General features: G+C 50.7%; 1 protein-coding gene and 1 long non-coding RNA gene across 4 annotated transcripts in view; one reads left to right on the top strand and one right to left on the bottom strand.

The window, feature by feature from the left end:
- NTN4 (netrin 4) overlaps positions 1 to 19,045 on the bottom strand; it is a 50,143-nt gene extending 31,098 nt beyond the window's left edge. Inside the window, exons 1-2 of one of the 3 annotated variants that reach the window (XR_003921692.2) lie at positions 18,286 to 18,371; positions 15,056 to 15,585 (exon numbers count right to left, since the gene is read on the bottom strand). Coding sequence is in view for 2 of the 3 variants with exons in the window: in XM_030003089.2 (XP_029858949.1) it covers positions 15,056 to 15,585; positions 18,851 to 18,911 (591 nt within the window). In the remaining variant the exon portion in view is untranslated. Of the gene's footprint in view, positions 1 to 15,055; positions 15,586 to 18,285; positions 18,372 to 18,850 lie in introns of those variants that run through there. The other 2 variants (XM_030003089.2, XM_030003088.2) reach the window with 2 other exon arrangements.
- A 484-nt stretch (positions 19,046 to 19,529) lies between these two features.
- On the top strand, positions 19,530 to 21,894 carry LOC115336315. The gene is made up of 2 exons (XR_003921693.1): positions 19,530 to 19,651; positions 21,471 to 21,894. It is a non-coding gene; the product is annotated as an uncharacterized LOC115336315 (long non-coding RNA).
- The last annotated feature ends 634 nt before the right edge of the window (positions 21,895 to 22,528 follow it).

Below are 22,528 nucleotides of genomic sequence, written 5' to 3'. Positions count from 1 at the left end.
ACGTACACACACGCATGGGTGCCAGCTTTCCTGCTTTTACCTCTCCTTGGACTCTTCTGCGCAACTGACCCACTGGTAGGACCGGCCCTGGTCTGCAGCATCCCATCTACGAGCGAACCATGGTTTGCACAGCAAACCTGACCGCGTTTTCACACCTACAATTCTGCTGCTAGCCCCCGGCCACTGCAGTCAGAAGCCTCCTCAACCAAAATATTGTTTAGTTTTAATGGCACAGGGGAAGCACGTAGGCAGGATTTGAGAAGAACGCGCTGCCAACACGCATGTGTATCTGACGATGGGGTTTTGCAAGCCCATCATCTCCCTGGTGCCACCGGGCAGGACTTCAGTCCCGCTGCCTGGCTGGGGACCGCCGGCTCCTCTGGTGGACTCTGTTGGACCAGCGCTCCCCAGTCACCCTGGGACGCTCACGGTGACGTGCCCAATCCACAGCCATCATTTTCTCTTCCCAACAGCTCCCCGAAGCCCGCCGGGTTTATCCTGCTAAAGCAGCATAAAAAACACGCACGCCTGGCTCAAATCGCAGGGATGGAAACTCTCCCCAGCATCTCCACCACCGTGGCCGTGGTCTCGGCCGACACGGGCACGTCATGTCAGCTTTTTAGCTGTTGGGGCAGCCCTTCTGCCAGACGTGACGGGGGTGGCAGATCCCTCCCACCCGCCGGAGACGTCGCTGCCTGCAGAGCCATCAAGTCCATTACTCTTCCTATCCCAAACGCGCTGCAAGAAATCGTGCCCGAGGGTCCTGCCAGAGAGCTGTGTTGCGATTACACAAGGGAGATAAATAGCTAGATGAGGTATGGGAGAACATCCTTTTTGATGGACGATGCCATTCCTGTTTGTTTTCACAGAGCAAGGCCTCTGCCAGTAGAAAACTCCACCACACGAAGGGGAACGCATCCACCCCTTTGGTAAAGGACCAACGGCCCCGAAATCTGGCCGTTCGCCTGCAGCAAGCCTCACCAGAAAGCACGCCGTGGTGACCAGACCTCCGGCTTTCCCACTCAAGTCTGTTTGCAAGCAGGTGTCTTACCGACAATATGTCAAACCCCAGCATTACAACGTTGGGCGGACAGTATGACTTCTCCCAGTAGTCAGCACCACGTATGAGAGCAAAGGGTGGGAGGCTTGGATCTTTACATCAGCAGCTCTTTAGTGCATGCACTAATCCAAATTTTCTATTTTGTAGAACAAGTGGGAAGTAATAAATTGAAAACCCACAGCACTTCTTTGCTAGACATGCCATAATATATCCTACCGGAAAGATATCTTCATTCCCAGTGTTGCTAGCTCACTATAAATCTTATGATATTTGGGATTCTTCTTAAACACAGTCCCAGGAACTGAATCTTTATCTCAGCTTCCATTTAAAACTAAGTATCTAATAATATCTCATACCTGAGCAGCAAATGTCACAAACCAGGAGGCAAATAACAAGAACCTCTGTCTTTAAAACAAAATATCTAGTATTTGGGGTAATGGTCCTTCCACGTCACATGGAATTATGCTGTTGCATCCTATAAATGCAATCTTTGCATGAAGCAACATCAATAGAGGAGCGATTTAAAAGTTGCACAGGGATTTTTTTTTTTTTTTGGTGGGGAAGAATTCGCTCTACACAGCCAAGTAGGAACTGTAGACTGCAACCCCTGAGTGAGGAATGCCACTGCTATGCCTCAAGAGGGCTGGGTTCACCAGACTCTCCTGGTGGGATGCCCGGGGGTCCCAGGAGGGAGCCCACTCCACAACCAGGGGCGCGGGAGCGGAGAAGCTGCCCTGCATCGCCTTGTGCATGCCATGGAGTAAAAATATTCTGCTCTTCAGCCAGACCGCTCCGGTTGTCTGCAGTTTGGGCACATCATTACATAGACACCCTCTAACAAATTTCCACAGCATTTGAATTTCCTTACGGCCTGTCATGAGCAACTCTTGCTCTGTGGATGACTTCACGTGGTTTTTTGTCTTAGTGGCACAAGAGGCTTCAGCTACTTGCCGTTCCACAGATGCAATAATGTAGCCCTGTATATAAATAAAGCAGCAGACATGAACATGGTGCACTCAAGTAACCCCTTGCACCACAATGACCTCGATTTATAAATACATAAAAGTCCCTTTGCAAGAAGTACCCGAGTATGTTTACACACAAGAGGCAATGAAAGGACATCTTTATATATATCTCCACAGTGGGAAGGAAAATGCTAATGAATGATGCTGAGAGCAACAAAATAGGCTCTGAAGTCAAAGTTGCCTGAGGAAGTCAACAAAACCGATGAAAGATTTGCCACCAGCAAAGCCTTCTCAATGAGTCACGGGCACATCTCGGACCACTGCAGCTGCAAGGGCCCGGACCTTTGTCAAAATACAAGTGTCCACAGTGATAAAATGGGGCCCTTTAGGACACAAACGCCCAGGACATTGAAGAGACACGCGTGATCCACAAAAAGCTTCTCCCCCACAGACCTTCAGAAATAGGCACAGCCGCAGAGGCCGCGCACAGGGACCCGCAGCACCCACGCGTGTGCCCCTTCCCCGGGTCCCTGCGCCTGGCTGGAGGTGCCGCGCTCCAACCGGGAGCCTGGCCGTGGCCAGAGTTTCTCCCCCCAGGCCTGGAAGGCATCAGGAGATGGTTCACAAAATGACACCACCAGTAAATTACAAACAGAGGGAATAAGTGGATGGGAGACTCAAGAAGCGTATACACATGGGAACAAGCCAACAAACGGGAATATGGCAGAAATAAAAGCAGTAAACAAATATGAAAAACCTCACCAGAGTTTTATTTGGTTGTAAATGAAAACCAAGGTGGTAACGCTGCGTGAAGTGGTCTGTGGTTTCTTTCCAAAAGAGATTGATCGAGACTGCTCTGTATCATCTGACCTGGATCGCTGAAAATGCATCTATAAGCACTCTATAATAATGACCTATCCGTATTAGTGATTCACCTATTTGGCTCGTGGGCATTTGATAAATTCAGTACTGCTTCATTTGATTTTTGCTGGTGGTTTTATTCCTTTCAACGTATTTTACAGGAACACAAGAAAAAAATAATAAGAATAGAAAGAATGTAAGGTTTGCTGTCTTCTCCAAATAGAAAGGCAGCAAAAGCAATGGGGGACGTGCACCACCTTACAAAAGGGCATGTGATGTCTAGGTAAGTGTTTAACAGAAAAGTTAAGGTTTGCATTAGGAGTCTGCAGTGTCTCTTGGTATGCAGGCGCTAAATAAATGTGGCTAATTGGCCTGCATTATGGGGCCCTGTTGAATCTCCACGTCACTGGAAGCTCTCTGGTTTATTTAGTGCCTGGACAACGCTCGGAAAATGTAGGCAGTAAAGGCGGTGATGGAGCTCTGCCAGCGAGTCCAGGACCTCATCCCTTTACCTCCTGAAAAATTTCCCTGGAGCCTGGCAAGCAGCCGAGCTTAGGCGCTGCCTGCCTGGCGCTGGGGCTAAGGCGAAGGGGACCCCTCGTCTCCCACCTCCCAGCTCCGGGATTTCCAGCTGTGTGCCCAGCATCGCCTCACATCTGCTTGTGCCCGCAGGAGCCAGCTGTTGCTCGTTGCCAGCTGTTGCGTGGCAGCGCAAGCTGGGATGCTCCGTGCTGCCCAGTACAGCCCTGCCACCCCCAGTCACCGCGTCCCTGGGCCCTGTCCCCCCGTCCCCCCCTCCACAGACAGCCCAGCCTGTCCAACGGTCCAGGCCCTCTCCCGCAAGGACTACCCAAAAATGGCAACTGCTTTCAGCCTTGGCTGGTCTTGTTCAGAGAAGCTTAGCTGGGAAATTTTACTGGGCCAATTAAGGTTTCCTTCTTAATAGATGTAAAAGTTAAAAGTAATAGTTTCTCTCGGTAAACATTACGGAAGGCTCACAGCGGGCAATAAGGCTGATTTGTAGAAATGAGTAATTGAAAAAATAATAATAATGATGCAACATGTGTGTGCCCACCGGGGCCATCTATAATGTCAACCTGCCACGGTGCCTGCTTTCAACTTCCACCCAAGAAACTGCATTAGGAGCAATAAACTCATCATCACCACCAAAGCCTGATTAGGCTTTTCTGTTTTTCACTTGCAGATGGAGTGGGATGTTAATTTAGCTGCAGAAATCCAGAGCCAGCCAGGTGCTCCCAGTTCAAAGAGGGTGTCCTCCCACCTCCTTCGCCCACCCCGCCTCGGCCACCCTTCCGTGGTGCAGAGGAACCCTGGGGCTGCGACTGCTCTGTGCTCACCCCCTGTGCCTTCCCACGAAAGAGTAATTAAGCTTATCACCCAACAACATGTGCAAGAAAGACTGAGGTGAGTGTCTTATTGTACGTGGGAGGATGGCTTGACTTTCAAGGTTTGCTGTGCCAAGCGACAAGACTCACGCCGCAGAAATAAATCTTATTTGGTCCCTGTGGGGGGCAGTGACAGTCTTACCTGCCCTGATGCCTTCGGGGACCCCTTTTTACAGTGGGAAACCTCAGGCACAGGAGCTGCCTGGTTTGGTGGGGCCCTGTCTGTCAGACCTAGTGCCTACAACGACCAACTTATTCCCTGCCCACATACATCCTCTGAGAGAGACACATACTCTGCAGACAGGTTTTTCTTGTCTCCCAGTTTCAGTATTGAGAGCTCAATCCCATGCTAGCATTTACCTTCCCGGTCAGTATTTTAGTTTCCAGGCATTTTCTGCATCAGTGTGGTCTTCTGCCAGGCTCTCTCCTTGGCTCTTCAAGGAGAGGAGAACTATGTCTGCAGAGAAGTGTTTCACTTGTGAAGCCTTCCCATATTATTTTAGGTGAGTTCCCTACTGAAACAGGCCTTGTGCCATTGCACTGCATGTGTATCTATGCGTCTGTCTACCAGTCCACCCCAAAAACTTTTGAAACCACTGGCTAACTTCAACCACATTTGGGAGATATATCTTAAAGGCATTAAGCTCATAAAAGTTTTATGAAAACAATCTTGTTCCTTCACAAATTCAAACCTGCTGGACTCCTCGCCCTGTGAAGAAGGCTGCCAGAGCCCCAGTGCTGGTACCTTCTATTGACAAAACAGACTTATTTGATGTATTACACCACCAAGCAAAAGAGCTTTTAAGAGAGGAACCCATGCGCATCTCTGTGCTATGTTCATTGCAATGATCCTAGGCTAAAAAAAGACTTTTTGGCAGATGCTGTAAATAATTCACATGGTGTGGGAAGTTCATCGGCCTAAACCGGGCAGGTATCACCCACCAGCTCCTCTAATAGGCTTCTTTGGTTTTCTGCCTGTCCAGCCAAGTGGACTGCAGGGAAGAAGAGCCTCTCTTTTTCTCACGGAGAGCTCTGACCATGCACATTCACAGTGCACACTTCAGCATCACCCGGGGTGAGATGAAACAGCAACAGAAATTGGGAAACCTGGCTTGCCACTGCAGAGGGGTGACCATCAGAGACACCGAGATCACAGTGAGCAGTGGAGCTTGTATTTTGGGCCACAGTGTGAAGCGCTCTGTCCACATCCCCAAGCAATGGTGACAGAAACCCACTGTGTACCACCACCAGCAGCCCCTGAGTTCCTTGAGACGCTGGAGAAATGGCACTCCTGCAGCTGTTATGGCTGCTTCGTATATTTTGACAAAGGACGACATTTGGCCCATGACTACAGCCCTTCTGCAATATTTTACAGCACATAAACCAAGACAAATAACCCCTTGTCTCACCATCCAAAAGTTACGCAATCTTGCAAAGACTTTAGGAGGAAAACCCAGCCCTTGCAGGGGCCTTGGCAAATTAATTTATACCAGGGCAACTTTTATCTTTTGGGAAACTCAAGGCATTCTTCTGCCATTCTCAAAAGGGAGAAGCTGCATGGGAAGAGCTCCTACACACACGCAGCAGCAGGACGGTGGGGAGTTGGAAAAGGCACAAGGAGAGCTAGGCAGGAGCCTCGGGATTTCTCCAGGATCCTCGACATCTCTGGCAATAATCAATCAGACGAGAGCCATCTTCTCAGCTTCCCTTCAACATCCTGCCACACAATTTCATTAGATGAAAATGAAAAACTGCTAGGTCATGCCTGCCTTCATGCAGACAATGATCGCAGAAGTAATATGCTTACCAGAAAAATCTCTCTCCAGCTCACAACAGCTCAAAACTTTTGCATTTCTTCACCTCCAGTTAACAGCGCTTCTCCAAGAATTGATAGTTTATTCCACAATGGCTTTATTTTGCCTAGTCACTACTTTCACTCATCAAACAGCTAGAAATGCTCAGTTTTTTGGCTCACAAACCCCTCCAGATGCATGATATCATCAGCTATGCACTATCAAGGAAAATAATTATTGTTTTTTTCTCATCTTCAGAATCACCGCTTCCAAGGCTGCACTATCCCACATAGGAAGATGAACCAGTGCATTTCAGCTGATGATATGAAGAAGTCCTTTGACCCATCAGCAAGAAAGATGGTATTTAAATGCTCTTCCCTCCAGCAATTCCCCTCCTTTCCCTATCCCCACAAAGATTTATGTTCTCAGCCTTGGCCTGCCGGCAGTACCTGTTGTGCATATGGAAGACCAAGAAAACCCGGAGCTACCTCCAAAGAGCCAGACAGAGAACTGGACTCGCTTGTTCGTAGGCAGGGCTGTAAAAAGAGCTGGCTCACTCCCCAGAGCTGCAGAATAACCCCTTTAAAAGCTTCTGAGCACGACACACCACTGCAAAAGCCTGCGAGGCAGCAGGTTAGCGTTTCAGTAACTGCAACAGTACTAAGGATCAAGAGGATTTCTTTCAGCCTAAGAGTAACCCGATTTCATGAATATTTCTCAAGTGGTCTTGTCTATAATGAAAAGGCTTTGTGTCTATAGAACTGGCTGCTTAAACCATCCAGTTACCATGAGCTACACTTAATTTTAGGAAAAAGAACACCTGTCTGAATTATAGGCAAATATGCACTGTCAAAAAGGTCATGAGAAACAGCACCCTCCTTTTAACCCATGGCCATAGTTTTTAACCACAGCAATGAGGGATGCTGCAGAGAGACTGGTGATAGAGTCATGGCATATGTGTCCAGTAAGTCTGTTTTTGGACATTAACTTCTTTTCTTCCTGGAAATGTTGCCCAGGGAGAGTTTGAGGACTTCACCGTTTGTGTAGGATTTTGAACGTTGGTAGACTGGATACCTCATGCCTACACCCATTGTGCCTGGCGATTAATCTCAGATTAAGACCCCATGAGCTTTTGATCCAAAACTTCTGAGATGTGTCAATTCACTGCTTTAGGTTACACACTTCCCGTGTAACCGGTTGTATCCAGGAATCCCAAAGAGAAACATGGCAGCCCTACTTTTCAGCCAGCAAAGTGGAAGCTGAATAAGTGAGCCAGTCCTCCCTTCATGCCAAAAATGAACTGTGAAATGAAGCAGTGGGGTGCAGTGCCTGAAGAGAGGCTCTGGCTGCACCGCTAAAATCCCGTGGCACTTTTCTCAAGGGAAGCAATAGTCCCACTAACAAGGCTAGATGCCAATTTAGAGAATTAAGTTCTGCCTACCCAAATTCCTTGTTTCATATGGGTACAGTGCTCTTCACTTCCTACATAAGAGGTTTGGAAAGGGTCTCCTGGAGCCCTGGGACCCATTCCCTCCTGCTGTTGGCAGCCTACAATATATCCCCTTTCACAGACTGGTCAAGCTCCCGCCGAGGAATAATTTGTTTTAGCCATAACTGGAGGCCGATCCAGAAGCCCTGATCCGCAGTCGTTAGAAACTTGCTGTTCTAAACGGGGGACTGCCGATACGCACTGTTAAACACTGGCTATGCTCCATCCCAGAGGCGGCTGCATTTCAAGAGCTGGCCAAGCCGAGGGCCAACCTCCAAGTGCCAAAAGCACTGGGAAAGCCAGGAAGAGAAGGAGACAACGAGACCTTCCTGTGGGCTAACTGCGACAGGGGGAACCACGTGGAGGATCACCGGGCAGGTTGGAGAAGCGTCTTGCTCCTCGCATGCCCTGCTCCTCCAGAGATGCTGAGCACCCGGGAGGTCCGGCAAAGGGACACGGCGCTCCTCCGCGACGGCCCGCAGGAGAGCGGGAGGGATTTGGCACAACCTGGCCCAGAGATCTGGCGGTATCATCCCTGGTGTTCCACGTATGGAAAACTTCAAAAGCAGGTGCCGGTGCTCAGAAAACAGCAGTTGTGTCGCTCAGCCCCAGTGGTGACCGAACTCTAGAGGGAAGTGTCTTTCATGGTAAAATTCCCTGGAGACCGAAGGTTCGTCTCTACATGTGCCCAGAACTGCCTTCGTCTCCTGTCCTCCCAGGCACAGGTAAAAACTAAGCTCAGGTTTCCCCTTTTTCCCTGAATCCTCTTTTTGCTGCCCCATTATTTAAAGGGAGAAGCACCCCACGACCCCACTATGTTAAAGCCAGTGGAAGCCCTGCACAGGGCTTGGGAAGACGGGCTTCCCTGCCAGGAGGGAAAGCTCGGGGGCCAAGCCAAGAGATGCACCTCGCCACAGCCATCAGCAAGGTAGCCGGTGAGGAGTCGGCGTCTCGCTGGTGTGCCGCTGCTGTCGCCGCTACCTCGAGAAGTGAGCCCCGTGCCGCGCTGGCCGGCGGGCACGCATCCCGCTCGGCTCTCACGAGCCCTCCTCGGCCACCCCGCGCTGAACGGCCAGCTGCCACAGCCTGGGATCTCTACGTCATTTCATTGACTCTGGCCTGACTTCGTTTACTTCGTCTCATTAACTATTCCCCTAGAAATCATTATTCTCGTGCTTATGAAATAACGGTCCCCATGTCTTGCTAAATTCACTGATATAGTGCAAAGAGCTGGGCTGGGTCTGGCCATCACCCCCATCATCCCTGGCCCCTAGCTGAACAGACTCTCCTTTACACCTGGCATTTCTGTACAAAGCCCGACAATTCGCATTTTCCCGAAGACAGAATGATCAGGAAGATGCCACTAAAGAGGGATTTTTTCCTACAAAATGCACTTCTACAAAGTGTAGAGATGGGACTTGAAAACATACTTCCCTAGCCACGTCCCCACGTGTCCTGAGCACTGCTGAACACCAGCCGGGATCCCTCTTTCCTTCTCATCAGTTTGACCTTTGCTTTCTCTCTGTGCAGACATCAGTGGCACAGGACGATTAAAAAAGCCATTTGCAGCCCTCTAATGGGCTGACATCACAGGCTGTTTTGAGGTTATTCTTGCACATTTGCCCAGGTTCTTTGTGGACTGCCAAGCCTTGCAAGTGACTGAACTCCTGTGACCCACGAGTTCCTTGGAGGATCTCAAAGCAATGAAGATGTAGCTTCAGTTAAGGACAGAAATGATAAGCTTAAAACCCAACCTTACTCAGGCCTAAAAGGCAAAAAAATGGGCAAAAGCTTCTAGGCTGCAACACAGTGTTTCCACAACCCAAAATTAGGGCTCCAAAATAAAAATCACAGAGCATCTTTAACTCCTGTTTGGGTCAGCGAGTGTTACAATTCCTCACTGTCTATCAGGGCCAAACTTGTGAGTAGCAGGACACAATTTCCTTCTCCTCTACACAGCTAATTTCAGGTAGAACCAGTAGGACTGGTGTCCAAATCCTTAAGGACCAGAGGCAGGCTGCATGCAGTAACAGTGCAAGGCAAAACATTTGAAGGTTTTTCTGCTACAGAAGGCCCATGAGATCAATGAAATGCTCAGTAAGCCACACACACCCCACAGTAAAACAGTGGTATGTGATGTTTCGAAAGTTAAAAGCACGTTAGAATTTGTTGCTGGAATATATTCAAGCTGCAAATATGCCTCTCCTATTAATAGCAAACAGCAACAATAGCCGAGGTCTCCAAGTGATTTATTAGCAGTATTCTGAATAGATGAACACCCAAATAAGTTACTAATTTACTAAAATCTTGTCAAGGAGACTCTGCTTCAGTAAGTCCTTTTATCCTGGAGCTTGTCTAAATGGGGACACTCAGGCGAGCTAATCTGAATTGACCACAGATGGGAATGTAAAGTGAATGAGATAATTGCATTGCAGAGTGGACAGTCACTCTCGCTCACAGTTAAAGTATTAACATCTGCTAAGGGCCCCTTGTCGATGAGCCCTTAACAGTGATCTCTAGACGAGGACAATTTTAAGATTAGAGTGTAAAAGAAGAAATATTAATATGATTTGAACTATGGGAGGGAATATAGCCTTTTATGCATACTAATAAAATCGGCATTCCTGTCTGAGCATGAAGCTGAAAGAGTTTATTTCTGCATCTTGTTTACTGAGATCAGATTCTGTTTGGCTGGTGAATCCAGTTCTGATTTCCCTTGTAATAATGTGGCTGAAGGGCTACACCCTGGAAAACAGTGGAAATAATACTCTGGATTTGTAGCACATTTGGATGATCCAGGCTAAAACTTGGCCTTAGCCTTTCTCTTAAAACCCTGATGATATAAGGCCACCATTTAGAGGTTTCTGCCTCTGCTAAACAAACTGCTGCTGTGAAACAATTAATTCACTAAATGAAGCATGGCAAAGGTCTTTAGTGACCCCTCTGCGTGCAGCTGATCTGAAACTATTCCCTGACAGGGAAGGAGTTTCTTGTCCCCTTCACGGTGTTGCAAATCCAACCCCTCCAAGCGGCAGATGCTTGAAGCTTGCTGGAAACCTGGGTTGGTTGTACTGGGGTTTCCTCCTCCTTCCCGCTTCTCCTTCGCCCATACTGGATGATGGGGGACAGCCTGGCCCTGGGTCTTGAACCGTGAGAGCTCCTGAGACCAGTGCCAGCCTGCGGGCGGATTTCTGAGTAGGATGGAGCGAGTTCCTGGGGATGCCGGGGCAGGAGGTGGGCACCCACCATCTGCATCTTTTCCTCTGTTCCCTACCGAGGAGGAGCTCAGTTGTTTTGTTTGGCTCCTGGATCCTTGCAGAGAAGTCATTGCTTTCCTGCCTGCTGGAAGGGTGGTTCTTCTTTGCGGGAGGCCAGACTACAGCCAGGCTGCTCTGGCATGGGGCTCAGCTTGGCAAAGTCTCTGAGCGTGTGCTGACCTGTGAACTCATGATTACTTCCACCGAGAAAGCTTTTAAGACCAAACCCGGGGCATCAGTGCAGCATTCCTGAGATCAGTACTGTGCCATGCAGCCTTCGACCTCTTTCCTCTGCAGTTCTGTCCACATCTGTCCTTTCCTACCTTTGGGCTGTCAATCCTCCAGCTCATGCCTGCTTCAGGGAGGAGGACTCAGACGCATCCAAAGCAGAGGATAACCATGCCTGGTGGTTTTGCAGCATCAAGGACAGGTAGCAAAGAGCAGAGACCTGCCGAGTCCTGCCGAGGTGACTCTACCCATCAGTAGGCCTGCCAAGTGCCACATGTGGCGTATGACATTACCTCTTCTGGATCCCACCGCTGTGGTGGCACCCAGCTTGGGTGACCGCAGCACGGTGACACCCTCCAAGTACAGATCGCTCTCCCAATGCTCTCCATTACTCCGGTCCCACCACAGCAAAGGGAAGCCCAGAGCTGCTCTACTGCACAAGAAAGCTGAAAGGCATCTCCCAGAGCCATTTCAGCATCTCTCATTTCTCTACCAGCCCTGAGCTCTGGACCTTTGAAATGAACGCAGAGGCTTGGCAGCTTGCTTTCCGCGCTGTCGTAAATCTCCTCAAGATCAACATCACGGCAAGTTGTGCTGAGGGAGGATTTTTGTCGTAAGAGTTGAGCTAGGCATCTAAGGAATGACTCATGGGGATGAAGGCAGAAGAAATGCAAAAAGCCTGATCTTTCTTTTCAATAAAAACTGAAGCAGATACACCTTTGCTCCAAATTAACACAGGGGATTTATTAAAAAGAGGCCCTAAGCCCCTGCAACTACGAGCTTCTGCATGCTGCTGCCTTGAAACGGGGCTCGCAGGCACCGTGACGATCGGCCGAAATGCAGGCGGATCAGCACCGCCTGCTCTTTGCAGAGGGCTACAGCCAGAACCCACCAGCCCAACCAGCCACAGGTCTGTGCCAAGCTCCGGTGCCGTTTGGGGTCAGCCGGCATCTCCTGAGGCCTCCCCAGAGGCAAATTGCTCATCCGAGGGGACGGGAGGCAGTGACCGAGCTGCCGGCAGCGTGCGGAGACCCCGCCGTCCCGCAAAATCCTGCAAGCCCTGACTCCGTGCCTGGAAATGCGAGTGTGGCGTGGAAATGTTTGAAGTGGGAGAAAGTGGTATACAGAGGGAGCGATACACGGTTTGGATCGCAGGTTACGGTTGTTACATTGCAGTTAAAAAAACTCTTAAAAAGTTAAAAAAAGAAATCCAGTAGCACTCGTGGAATTTAAGTTTGTGCTTTAAAGAAAGCTGCAGCAACTGACCTGCAATTAAATAATACCCTTCAGACTTGGACATTTCAGATGACTGCGTATTTGAAAGCACTGTTTCAAGTGAAATTACTGTTTCCATATGTCTGAAATTAGGTGCCACCAGAAGTGGGAGTAAAGCACTACATAACTCCAAACAGAACACAAAACTCTGATGTTTCTTTAGGTGAGATACATGTTGCTATTGGCAGTTACAAGTAATTGCTGGAATGTAGCACGCTGTAATAAATTAAATGTGATATTTGCTAAGCATGCAGGCTTGCCATCTGGTCACCAGAGAGCTGCTGTTATTACTTTGCAGGTAAAAAAGTGGTTAAGTGCAGGGAACTGAAGTGTGCCATATAAATAACATCTTATAAGCTCCAGCCCCTTGGACTCACCATTTGTTTAAAACCTGGAATAATTAGATGATCTTGACTTTTATAGCTTCTCTGCAATAACAGAGGCTAACGCAATGCCAAAAGAAGAGATCCCGCAGGAGCAAGCTCGGTAAACAGCCTGTTTTTGCAGCATGCTACTGCAGATGCATCAAACACCACCAAATTCCTTTTCTTCTTGAGATGGGCATTGGTTTCTACACACGAGACCTCGACCCTACTGTCCCTATGCATTGCACCAGCCCATAAGGGACCCAGCCCGCGGTGGGGATTTGCACAGGTTCTCGCCAGGCACAGCCCCCGTCCTGGTGCGCAGGTCCATCACTGGGATGACCGCAGTGAAAACCCGTGCTCGCTACGTGGGACCCAGCATAAACGAGGCAAATACTGCCCCGAGTGATGCCCTGAGTTTCTCATCCCTGTGAACGATCCCTGGGAAAGCTGGAAAAGGAGAGTGCAAGTCCGAGTACCTCAGACATGTCCTGCTGGCTGGCCCGAGAGCTATAGATTTCGGTCCCTGCCCTGTATCACGGGCTGGCGTAGCCTTATGTTTCAGTTGGTGGGACACAGGGGCTGGCCAAAGTGCTGAGGGCCTGGGAAATTCCCGGTGGGGTACGTCCGCCCTTTCTTTTGTAGGTCTCACTTTGCATTTAGCCCCGATTCAGAACCACAGAATGGTTTGGGTTGGAAGAGTCCTTCAAAGATCATCTAGTTCCAACCCCCCTGCCCTGGGCAGGGACATCTCCCACTAGACCAGGTTGCTCCAAGCCCCATCCAGCCTGGCCTTGAACACTTCCAAACACAGGGCATCCACAACTTCTCTGGGCAACCTGTTCCAGTGCCTCAGCACCCTCATAGTGAAGAATGTCTTCCTTATAACCAATCTAAATCAATTTCAGTTTAAAACTGTTACCCCTTGTCCTGTCAGAATAAGCCCTGGTGAAAAGTCTTTCTCCATCTTTCTTGCAAGCCCTTTTATATATTTCACTGTGAAAGGAAGTTCAGGCAGCTTTTTGGCAGCACGAGCAAAGGGAGGCAGGAGATGAGAGGAAGATAGCACTTTCTTTTGCCAGCCGTCTGATTTAAACCCTTTGCTGGGCTAATGCAATAACCATCCTTGGTCTGTCTGGCAGGTCTGGAGATCCTTGTTTCTGAGCTGACGAGAGCACGGAGCAGTTTCTCCGAGAGCAGGACATCGGCTGCATCCCGAGACGCAGCTAAGAGATGCACTTTGGTGAAAAAACAGCTCTTGGTATTTCTGCAGAGAGTGGCTTCGTAGCCGGAGCATGGCCAGAGGTGACCCCAAACGACTGCAAAGGGCTCTGAACAGGGGATTTTTCTCAGCCATGACTGCTGGTCTCCAAGGACCGGGCTGTCACCTCAAAACCCATTCTCAGCAGAAACTACAATGATATAACTGACCCCCCCAATTCACTACTCAGATTTGCTCCTTTCTCTATGTTAGGTCGGAGGAGAATTTTGATTAAACTTTCAGACAAGCTCATTAAACGATGCCACTAGAGGGAGCAGCCTTTAAAGTCCAGAGGTGGTCACTGGGGACACCTTGCCAGGAGTGGGGACCCCGGGGGGCAGCCCTGCAGCCGGGGCTCCCAGGGCAGGGTCTCCAGGGCCGCGGGACAGGCTTAGGCACCAAAGGGAAGAGTATTATTGGTAGCACCTCCAAATGCATGCTTTATTATCTGCTTTCTGATATTGAAAACAATCTTTCCCACTTGCATTTTTCCTCTTAGCAAACATGATGTTTTTCTTCATTTTTTTCACGCTCATTTCACATCAGAATGAGTGTGCACAGAGAAAAAAAGATGAGGTATAAGTTTCTTAATTACCTGGCTAATGTGGCTTATGGGAACGGTACTTAAGTGTGGTCAGTGGCTGTTTTGAATAGTTACATGCTTACTTCTCAGTGAAGGTTGTCGCTATTTAAAGTGAATCTAGTGACCATTAATTTTAACATAGTTGCATTTTGGTCAAAGTTGAACCAATTTGCATCAACCCTAAATCACACGACCGCAAGGACTGGAGAAGACCGTCAAAGAGCGACGTTCCCGAGGCATGAGCAGCATCCGCCTTGTTTGCAGTTGTGGGGGGGGTTTCACCGGGTGAGGGGAGAGGAGTTTTTTGGAAAAGAGGGGGATTACGAGCTCAGCAAAGTGAGGGGCAGAGCGTTGCCTACGTCACCTAGGAATGAACTGCGTTAATTAACCCTGTGAAACAAATTTGATGACAAAGGATGACAAAGTAAGAAGCGTAAAGGCTGGAGCGGAGATTGCAGAGGGAAAGAGGGGCTGGAGCGAGGGCTTTCTCATCCCGACCCCGGCAGACCTACCTCTCCTCCGGTGCAGGGGAAGGGACTGGAATATCTGGAAGTGCAAATGGCTCCTCTCTGACTCACGTCATCCTCCAGCCCGAAGGTGGCCGAGCAGTTAGCAGCAAAGTATTTGTAAGGCTTCCACGTCTCGCCGAAGTCCTGGGAGCGCTCCAGCACCATGGCGGCCGGCCTGGGCGACTTGAAGACCAAAATCAAGTGAGTGAAGTAGAAGGCGGCTTCCAGGTCCAGCCGGATGGTCTCGCGAGAGGCATCCCGGGCCGACTGCCACCAGGTACGGGGCAGGCGGAAAGGGGAATCGGCCATGGCTGCCGGGGGGTGAGCCAGCCCCGCGTGGGCCCCGCTGCACCGGCCGCAGGTGGGGAGCTTGCAGCGGCGTTGGGCGTCCTCGGTGTAGGCGCAGAAGAGTTCGGCGGCATGGCGCCCGCAGGCCGTCTCCGTCCGCAGCGCCCGCCCGTGCGCCAGGTTGCCCATCCGAGGGTTGCAGGCTTTTTCGCAGGGGCTGCCCGCTGCCACCGCGCTGCCCAGACCTGCAAGGCAGAAAGCAGGGGGGGGGGGGGGGGGGCTGAAGCCGGCTCCCGAGGTGGGCACACTCCACCCCGTCGACACGCTTTTCAGGGGTGCTGCCCCTGCCGAGACCGCGCGCCGACGGAACCCGCCGAGCCCCGGAGGGGCCGAGGGAGAGCGCGGCGCTGCTGCTCAGCTCTCCGCTCCGTGGACCTCGGCGCGTCTATAAGAGCAAAACAAACCAAAAAAGCCCCAGGGCTTCCCCGCGCTTTGGGAAAATCCCGACCAAGAGTTGCAGAGCAGAGAAGGCAGCACGGGAGGAGAGATGCCTCCACCTCACCCTCCCACCCCAAAAGGAACCTGGAGCAGGGCTGAAGCTTCGGGGGCAGTGACCGTGGCCATGGCAGCCCTGCCCTGAGGCCTCCAAGGGGATCCAGGTGGTCCTGGGGAAGGGGAGAAAAGCATAAGAAAGTCGCGTTGCTGGTGACACTGGGGCAGCCAAGGCGTCATGCCGGCGGACAGCATCGCTGCGCCCCGGCTCACCGTGCAGCAGACCGGGTGTTGGGGGTGCAAGAGCTGGTAGGAATATCTCCTGCCACCAACGACCTCAAATCTTTAAGCCCTTTCCCACCCCTCCATCCCTATCCCAAGTCTCTCCACAGTCTCAAACTGCTTCCGAGGTCAGGGCTGAATCGAAGCACCGCTGAAGTTTGGGAAGGCTGTCACTGGTGTGTGTAAAGGGGGGGAAAAAAAATAAAATAATCCTTGGTTGAAATGATGCTGGCAAGCCGCTTCACAGCTGAGGCTTTGTGGTTTGTGTTCCAAGTTTCTCTGGAAGCCTTGTTGATTTAGTAATCCACAGTTAAAGTGTCAAAGAAAAATAAAATCACCATGGGGTTTGGTGTGAAACCATCTGCAATGTAATCCTCCTCCTGCAGGAATGTTTGATTAGGGTCTCTCTCTCCACCTCTTTATTAATAAATGTAACAGTGGGTCAAGGCTGTATTTGATGAATCATAACTGTTTAACATAAAAAAAAAAAAAAATAAAAGTAAGCTCTGATGACTTGGATGGGGGCAGGCCAAACCATCTGAGGTGCATAATGTCTTCTTTATCACCGGGCCAGTCATACATAGTCAGCTTTGTGCACCAATTACTATGGCTTTTTCTTGACATTTTTGTTATGTCCAAAGGTCGTTTCAGTTTAGCATCCAATAAGTCCTTTATTTGGGGTTTATTCAGCTTTTGTCTACAGTGTCATAGTTGCAATTAAGCTATATTACGTACTAGCAGAGGCTAAGCCTTCAGAGCTTGACAGCATTCCCCACTCCTTCTGCTCCTCAAGAAACACCCTGGAAAGAAAACATTTCTACCACCAAAGGTCTATACAGGTTTTCTATACTGGTGATTCAGAACAGATGTGGACCGCCGCTTGTTATGCACCCATTACAAAGCACTTCTGAATCCAGCCTCTGGATTTCACCGGCTAAGTGCTCTTGGGAAATTTTTAGTGAACAAGAAAGGCTCAGCCAAGTTAGCTTCCTACAGGGACCTGGTAAAAACTGTGTCTGAGATGATCTATTATTAACTGTGCAGAATATGTTTACTCTAGAAAAGTAAACAAATATAACTGTAAGATTAATGTAATATCACTTACATCTCCTGAACATCCTTTTCAAAGGGCTGTATAAACATTAACTAACCTACGCAGCTCTCCTGAGGGGTAGGTAAGTAAGTGCTATTATCGTATTATCAGTTAGGCTTGCCACAAGTTGGCCTAATTTATGTCTTTGGCTGCTTTCCTGGATTCTTTGGCTACGTGTAACACAGTGCAGTTCGCCGCTAAACAAATAGATGAACGTTCACCGCGGTTCCCTCAGCTGCGGGATTGCAAAGCAGATTTGGGAAGAGGTAAGAGGAGCAGGGCTCAGTCAGCACCCTGGGACAGGTCGAGATGATCGTTTGTGTTCATCATGTCCTTTTGTTTTTTGCGCACCGCCGATTACTGTCCCCGGGGAGGCAGCGGAGGAGGACCCGGTCAGTGGGAGGCTTCCCGGTGACTGGCGACGACCGCGGTGGTGGTGGTGGCAGGGCTCGGCACGTAGCTGTCCCCGGGGCAGCGGCAAGGTTCTGCCTGAGCCCGGCCAGGAGGGGTTGGCTACCAAATTCCTATGTGAGACCCCCGGAGCTGGGAGTATTCGACTGCTCCCGGCTCCTGGTGTGCTCCAGCCCCGGTCACTGAGTGGAGCTGTCTTCGGGCCAGGCATGGAGGGTCCGTCCCTTCCTCACCTGGGGCCAGATTTGGGGCCAGGGACCTTGGCTTCAGCGGGATTCGAGAAAGGCTGCTGGCACGCAGACCCCACTTCCCGTCCCAGGGGTGGGACGGGGGGGGAGAGGAAACCCCCTTTGAAAGGGTGTTTGTTTTCACTTGAGTTGGAAAGAGTTGCATGACGGATGCAGAGCACCGCACGTTATGAAAAGTGACAGCTTTCTAGCGTACCGCTGGCTGCCACAGCAATTCAGAAAAAGGACAAATGAGAGCGTAAAGATTTCCGTGCCGTCAGCCACAAGCTCCCGACTGCTATGCCGCAGCCCTGCAAAAGGCACTTTTCCTTACTTCATGAATCTGCCCGAGTAAATGCTCCCATGCTCTATACTGTACGTGCCACCGGACTGGGATCTTCAGTAATGAGTAAGAGCATGCAGCGAATACCATGACTCACCTGTAAAACATCCACGGAAAATCATATGCTCCCCGCTCCAGCATTTTAGCAACCCTTGCCTCATGATGTTTCATTTACATCTGGTCCCCGATTAAATGTTTGTCCCCCCATCTGGGTGGGTTGGGGTTTGGGGTGGGTTTTTTTTTTTTTTTCGTCTTTTTAAAGAAAACCGGCACTCGGCTTACGCGAAACTCTTTACACCCAATTGCCTCCTCTGCGGGCTGCTCCGAGCGCCGAGTGGTTTGTCCCGCAGGGGAAAGGGGGGGGCTTTGCAAACCCTGCCCGCCCCCAAAAGAAACCCTCAGCCCTTTTCCTCCGCGACCGCCACCCAGCTCTCCCCTTCCCCACCGAATCCTCCAGTGGGAAAAACAAAACAAACCAAAACAAACTAAAAAAAAAAAAAAACCACCCCAAACCGCCGGCCCCCCCCCCCCCCCCCCCGCCCCTTCCCTCTTTGTCTGCGGCTGAGCAGCAGCCGTACAGCGGACCCCCCCCCCCCCCCCCCCCCCACCACCACCCTTCCCCACTCCCCCGCGTGGGTGCCGGAGGGCCGCTCGCCACCCACCTGCACCAGCAGCACCCACCAGCAGCACCAGCACCGACGCCAACCGCATCCCGCGCCCCATGACCGAGCGCCCCGCGGCGCCGACCGGCCCCCGCCGTGGAAACGGGGGGCGGCGGCGTGGGGCGCGGCGGGGGCGGCGGGGCGGCGTTCGCCGCCCCGCCGCCCCCGCCGCGCCCCACGCCGCCCCGCTCGTCCCCGCCGCTCCGCTCCGCCCGGTCCGCGGGGAGGCGGCCGGGGAGAGGGGAGAGCAAAGCTCTTCCCGGCGGCGATCCAGGGGGGGCGGGAGGACCGATGGCGCTGGGAGCGAGCGGCGGCGTGGGAAAGCCGGGGGAGACCGAAGGAGAGACTTTCCAGCTCGGCCACCCGAAAAGGCTGCTCGAAGGTTTGGGAGAGCGCCCGCTCTCTTCGAGATGCCGCCGCCTCGCAGGGCGCCGTCCTCACCAGCCGCTCGCTTTCCCGCCCGGTAAAACCCCGTTCGCTTCGTCCTAGGGTCGCAAGGGAGAGACACGGGGTCGTCGCGGTCGGAACGGGACGGATGCGGATGTTCTCCATCTCTCGAGATGCTCTCGAGGTCGTCCGGCCCAGCCCCACGCGTGGAACTCCGCAACTTTTCTCCTGTGTTTTTATTTTTAAAAGTGAGGGAACGCGCGACGCGTTCGATAATTATTTCTTGTTTCAGGATCCGAGGTCAAACTAATTTGGAAGGATTGCATCGCGCTACGTACATACAATGACTTTTGATCCGCGACTGCTGCGCTTAGGTACCCTTTCCAGCCAAAAGGGCACAAAGGCCACGAAACGGTAAAGTCTGTAATTAGACACAAATAATGATTTCACATGTAACAGAATTCTTGGTCATAAGCAGCCAAAAGAGCAGTTTTTTGGTTGTTGCGAGGACAAAGTTAGTGTGAAATAATGTAACTCACGCAATTCATCAAGCTCCGCGTCAATCGTATGAACTGAATTACAGGAGAATCACATCAATACTATATGCAAAATGGTAATTTTGCATACATTTGTAATATCAGTTTTACTTGTTGGAGGCCACACACTCTGCAACTCTGCTCACGGGCAGCTCAGATCCTCCCGACTCCCCTTCCTGGCTCTTGGTCGTCCCGTGGGACCCGCACAAACACGCACCCACGAGGGCACCCACGCCGGCGGCTCGGCGAATACCCCCCCCCGGAGCTCTGCACGGCCACCAGCTGTGGGCATCTTCCCAGGGCAGGCGTCCTGCCTGCTGCTTCGCACGACTGGTGGGAGTTCCGCAGAGGGTAGGAAGCGCACAGAGACGTTTCAGCGCATTTTTATTTTCTTTGTCGGTCGGTGTTGCCTCTCGAGGTGCCAGAGGAGAAAATCACATAGTTACGAGGAGAGTGTTCAGCTCTCCCCAAACTTTCTTCGGGATCCTAGGCTTTTGGGTTCATACCGTACTGCTGGTTAAGGAAGAGCAAAATTGTTTCCAGCTGTCATTCCTGCAATGTGGTTGTAGGCAGCCAGGTAGACAGAAAGGCCCAGAAACGTAAAGATCACCTGCCTTTGTCTGGTGTTTGCATTTCTCGATTACGCTTAGGAAGTCTTTAAAGAGTGATGTTCCCTGAATATGCATGTCCCAGTAAGTTAGAGGGGAATAAGCAGTGGTGACATGGCCTCTGCCTCCTCAGAGATGCTGGGGAGGTAACCCGGAGCACGGAGCAGAGCCTGTTGCTTTGGCAGAGGTCCCCAAGGGCGTGATGCCATCCCTGGGGAGAGGCAGCAGAAGCCCTTCAGCCTTTTCTGTCAGGGTGAAATCCTGGCCCCTGAATCGGGTGACGAGAGAGGATCCTCTGCAAATCTCTTCCCCCAAGCCAAGGGTAGGGATGAGCCAGGATTAACATTTTCAAGTCAGTGTGTGAAGCTAATTTTAGAAGTAAACAACGGGGGGAATACCTCACCTACCGCCCGCTCAGTCAGAGCCGTCTGGCTTAGACTTTTGTCATTAAAATCTCAAAAATTCAAAAGATCAGATTTACTTTTTAACTAGAGCCTTGTTCAAAGATCACCATTTTCTCTATTGGCATCCATGTAAGTATGCAGGACTCCTGTTACAGTTTAACAGGAGGCCCTTGGGGCCGATGCAGTCCTTCAGACATGCCTGACTATTTTAAGTGGTATCACTTTTGCCATCTTGCGCCTGCCCGTGCGCTCGCTGCTCCTCTGCGGACTGGGCATGGCCCGCTCTGTGCTGGGAGCGGAGGTGGTACCCAAACGGAGCATCGCACTTTGGTGGGAAGAGATCGGAGCGCTCTCCGCCGAGCAGCGTAACTGCGGGGCAGCAATTCCAGCTCAACAATTACCTACGTGCTTTAGCTCTAGTGATGCTTATTTTTAGTTTGTTAGTTATTTCTCGTTGAGGGGCCCTTTCGGGTGTCTGCCGGGCAGGACTGGAGGTATCTCACACACTGCTCAGCAGTAGGTTGCTGGTGGGAGAGTCGGGGGCAAAAGGATCCCCCCTCACACTGGTGCAAAGCGTGCTGTGCTGTGCAAGAAGAGCCGCCGCAGGCCTGTACAGAGTCCTTCCCCATGGAAGCGACGCCTTCCTCCATATCGTTTTCACTGACCTGTTTTGCCTTTTCCTAAGGTTTTGCGTGACCGACGTAAAATACCAAGTGATACGGTACTGGTCCTTTGCTCTACTGCGTGGGAGACGGTGGTGCTACTGTCCCTACGAGGGATCTACTGGATCAGCAGAAAGTGTCCTTTTGACTTCAGAGAAAATTTGGCTGATCCCGACCTGGTGGCTGTTCTCAGGAGATGATCCACTCCTCCAGCCACGAACAGAGGTTAATGCACCGCATACAGATTTAAACGTGTTAAAAGGGCTTCGCTGAAAGGAGTAGAAACTTGTTTCAAGAAAAAATACGGTCTCGATTCAAAGTCCACTGAAGTCAATGGTGCCTGACATCCGATCAGTGGATTTTGGATGGGGTCTGAAGCCACCTCCCCCTTGTCTGTTTTGGTACCACATCTTTAATCCTTTCTATTAAAACCCATTGTCAAGTCTTGCACTTTTCCATTTTTTGTGCAAATCACTGAAAATCTTCCAACCGTCACCAAATGAGCAATGAAAACGTTTCCCTGACTCACTGTATTTTGAAACAGCTTGATTCCTAAGTTTTCTGTATGAAAATAAACCAAAGAACAATCCAGAGCGATAATTACTGATTAAAGCTTCATATTTCCTTGTTTAAGTTCCTGTTAAAGCTGAGTTCTGATATAAGGCATCACCCTACAGACAACTGGAGAAAGTGAGGGAACCAAAGTGCCCTTACTTTTCCCTGTAGCCGGTGATTGACTTTTTGGAGCCAAGTATTTTGCATGCCGGACCAGTGTGCATACAAGAATGGGAGCCCTTTCATGGGATTTAATAATTGCAAGTCAAGTCACAGAAGCATTATGGCAATGATAGGGCTGCTCTTCAGAAGTCTGTAATGAGGATGGAAAGGACCCTCTTTCTGCCCACTGTGGGGAAAAATGCAAAAGGTCAGTAAGGAACCTGAAAAAGAGAAGAAGAAAAACCCTGGAGTTACTCACTGCAGTTCATTTTATATGGGGGCAAAACCGAGACCGTCACAGTCTTTGGGTAGACTTCTGCACGTTGCACATAATGATAAACCCCTTCATTGAGCACAGACAGAC

Source organism: Aquila chrysaetos, chromosome 26 (genome assembly GCF_900496995.4).
Source record: "Aquila chrysaetos chrysaetos chromosome 26, bAquChr1.4, whole genome shotgun sequence".
NCBI classification, from domain to species: Eukaryota; Metazoa; Chordata; class Aves; order Accipitriformes; family Accipitridae; genus Aquila; species Aquila chrysaetos.
The sequence above is the reverse complement of the archived record's forward strand: the minus strand, read 5'-3'. Positions and strand labels throughout refer to the sequence as shown.